The sequence below is a fragment of the Myotis davidii genome, unplaced genomic scaffold (assembly GCF_000327345.1).
Source record: "Myotis davidii unplaced genomic scaffold, ASM32734v1 scaffold67, whole genome shotgun sequence".
Classification (NCBI taxonomy): Eukaryota; Metazoa; Chordata; class Mammalia; order Chiroptera; family Vespertilionidae; genus Myotis; species Myotis davidii.
The window spans coordinates 592,623-594,194 of NW_006298521.1; the positions used below are offsets into that span (position 1 = coordinate 592,623).

Consider the following 1,572-nt stretch of genomic DNA (forward strand, 5'->3'; position numbering starts at 1 on the left):
AGACTTAACAGCCACAGGGAGGACCACGGAGCGGCCGGAGGCACGGGGCCAAGGAACAGCTGCGGGCAGCTTGTCAGGCTGCCCCGCACACGCGACCAGGCCCAGGCAGCCGGGGTGGTGCCGGTTTGAGGGGCCCCAGGCGAGGGGACTGGGACCCTGAGGCACTTTCGAGTCCGTCACCATCCTGCCCACGACGCCGGCTTCGCACAGGCCTGCGGTCCAGACCAGGTGCCCAGACGCCGTTCCCGGGACCCTCTCCCCAAACGTGGACATGGGCTTCTCCGCGGTCCAGCGACCGCCCGTCACACAAGGAACCGAGCATGACGGGGCCCCGCGCCGCGATAGCTTATCAGTAACTTCCAGAACGCTAAACCCTACGGTTAAAAAAGAGCACGTCTCTTCGAATTCAGGAACCAGAATCGAAGCCTTCGAATAAATAGTTGCTGCTTGTAAAGCCCCTACCCTTTGGTTACCTCTAGAAACACAGGATTACGAACGTTAAAAAGTGCAATTAGCTTTCCCAGTTACAAAGGAGCCAGCAGCCCGCCGCTGTGAGGTCGGGGTGTTCAGTGGGAGTCGCGAGGGCGCTGTCAGGACATCTGATGGACTGATGCCGGGCAGGCTTCCCCCGCTGCCGCTGCCCGCTCCCGGCTACAGAGGGCGAGGCCGGGGGAGGCCGGCGGTAGGGATGGGTCCCGGGCCCAGGGCGTGGCCGGGCCTCGCTCCCCTCTCTGCAGCTGCGGAGCGGCTCCTGCGCTCGGGCCTCAGTACATGTCGCGGTAGATCTCCTGCAGCAGCGGGTGCAGCGCGGCGTCCGCCTCGGTCCTCTTGATGACCTGCACCAGCTGCGCGTGCTCCGTGACCAGCTGCCGCAGGTCCGCCATCTTCTGCAGCAGCTTGGGGAAGAGGAAGGCGGCGTCGGGGTGGTTGCCCTGCAGGTGCAGCCGGAGCACGTGCACGATGCCCTCCTGCATCTTCTCGATCTGTCCCACGTGCAGGAGGCCTGGGCGATCTGTCCCCAAAGGAGAGAGAAAGGGCTGAGTTGATGGTCACCATGGCGACGCCCATGACACCAGCTCCCTTCCTGCCAGGCCTTTCTCCCCAGAAGCGCCGGGCTTCAGACACTGTGTACCTGACCACAAGAGACCAGAGTGGGCCTGGCCAGTGTGGCTCAGCGGGTAGAGCGTCAGCCTGCGGACCCAAGGGTCCCGGGTTCGATTCCATTCAAGGGCATGCACCTTGGTTTCGAGCTCCTCCCCGGCCCGGGCCCTGGTCAGGGCTCCTGCAGGAGGCAACCAAACGATGTGTCTCTCTCGCAGCCATGTTTCTCTCTGTCTCTCCCTCTCTCTCTCACTCTCCCTAAAAACCAGTGGGAAAATATCCTCGGGTGAGGATTAAAATCAAAACAAAACAACAAGCAGAGGTTCAATGAAGCACAGGAGGAAACGACAAGATAGACAAAACCGGTTTGGCTCAGTGGATAGAGCATCGGCCTGAGAACTGAGGGGTCCCGGGTTCGATTCCGGTCAAGGGCATGTACCTGGGTTGCGGGCACATCCCCAGTGGGAGATG

The 1,572-nt window shown here is 62.2% G+C and overlaps 1 protein-coding gene across 1 annotated transcript in view; it reads right to left on the reverse strand.

Annotated features, from left to right (window-relative positions):
* Positions 1-539: 539 nt before the first annotated feature.
* Positions 540-1,572, reverse strand: part of PPARA (peroxisome proliferator activated receptor alpha) — a 24,376-nt gene continuing 23,343 nt past the window's right edge. The window contains exon 7 of the mRNA XM_015570742.1: positions 540-1,012. Within this exon, the coding sequence (XP_015426228.1) occupies positions 765-1,012 (248 nt within the window). The 3' untranslated portion in view covers positions 540-764. The remainder of the gene's footprint in view (positions 1,013-1,572) is intronic.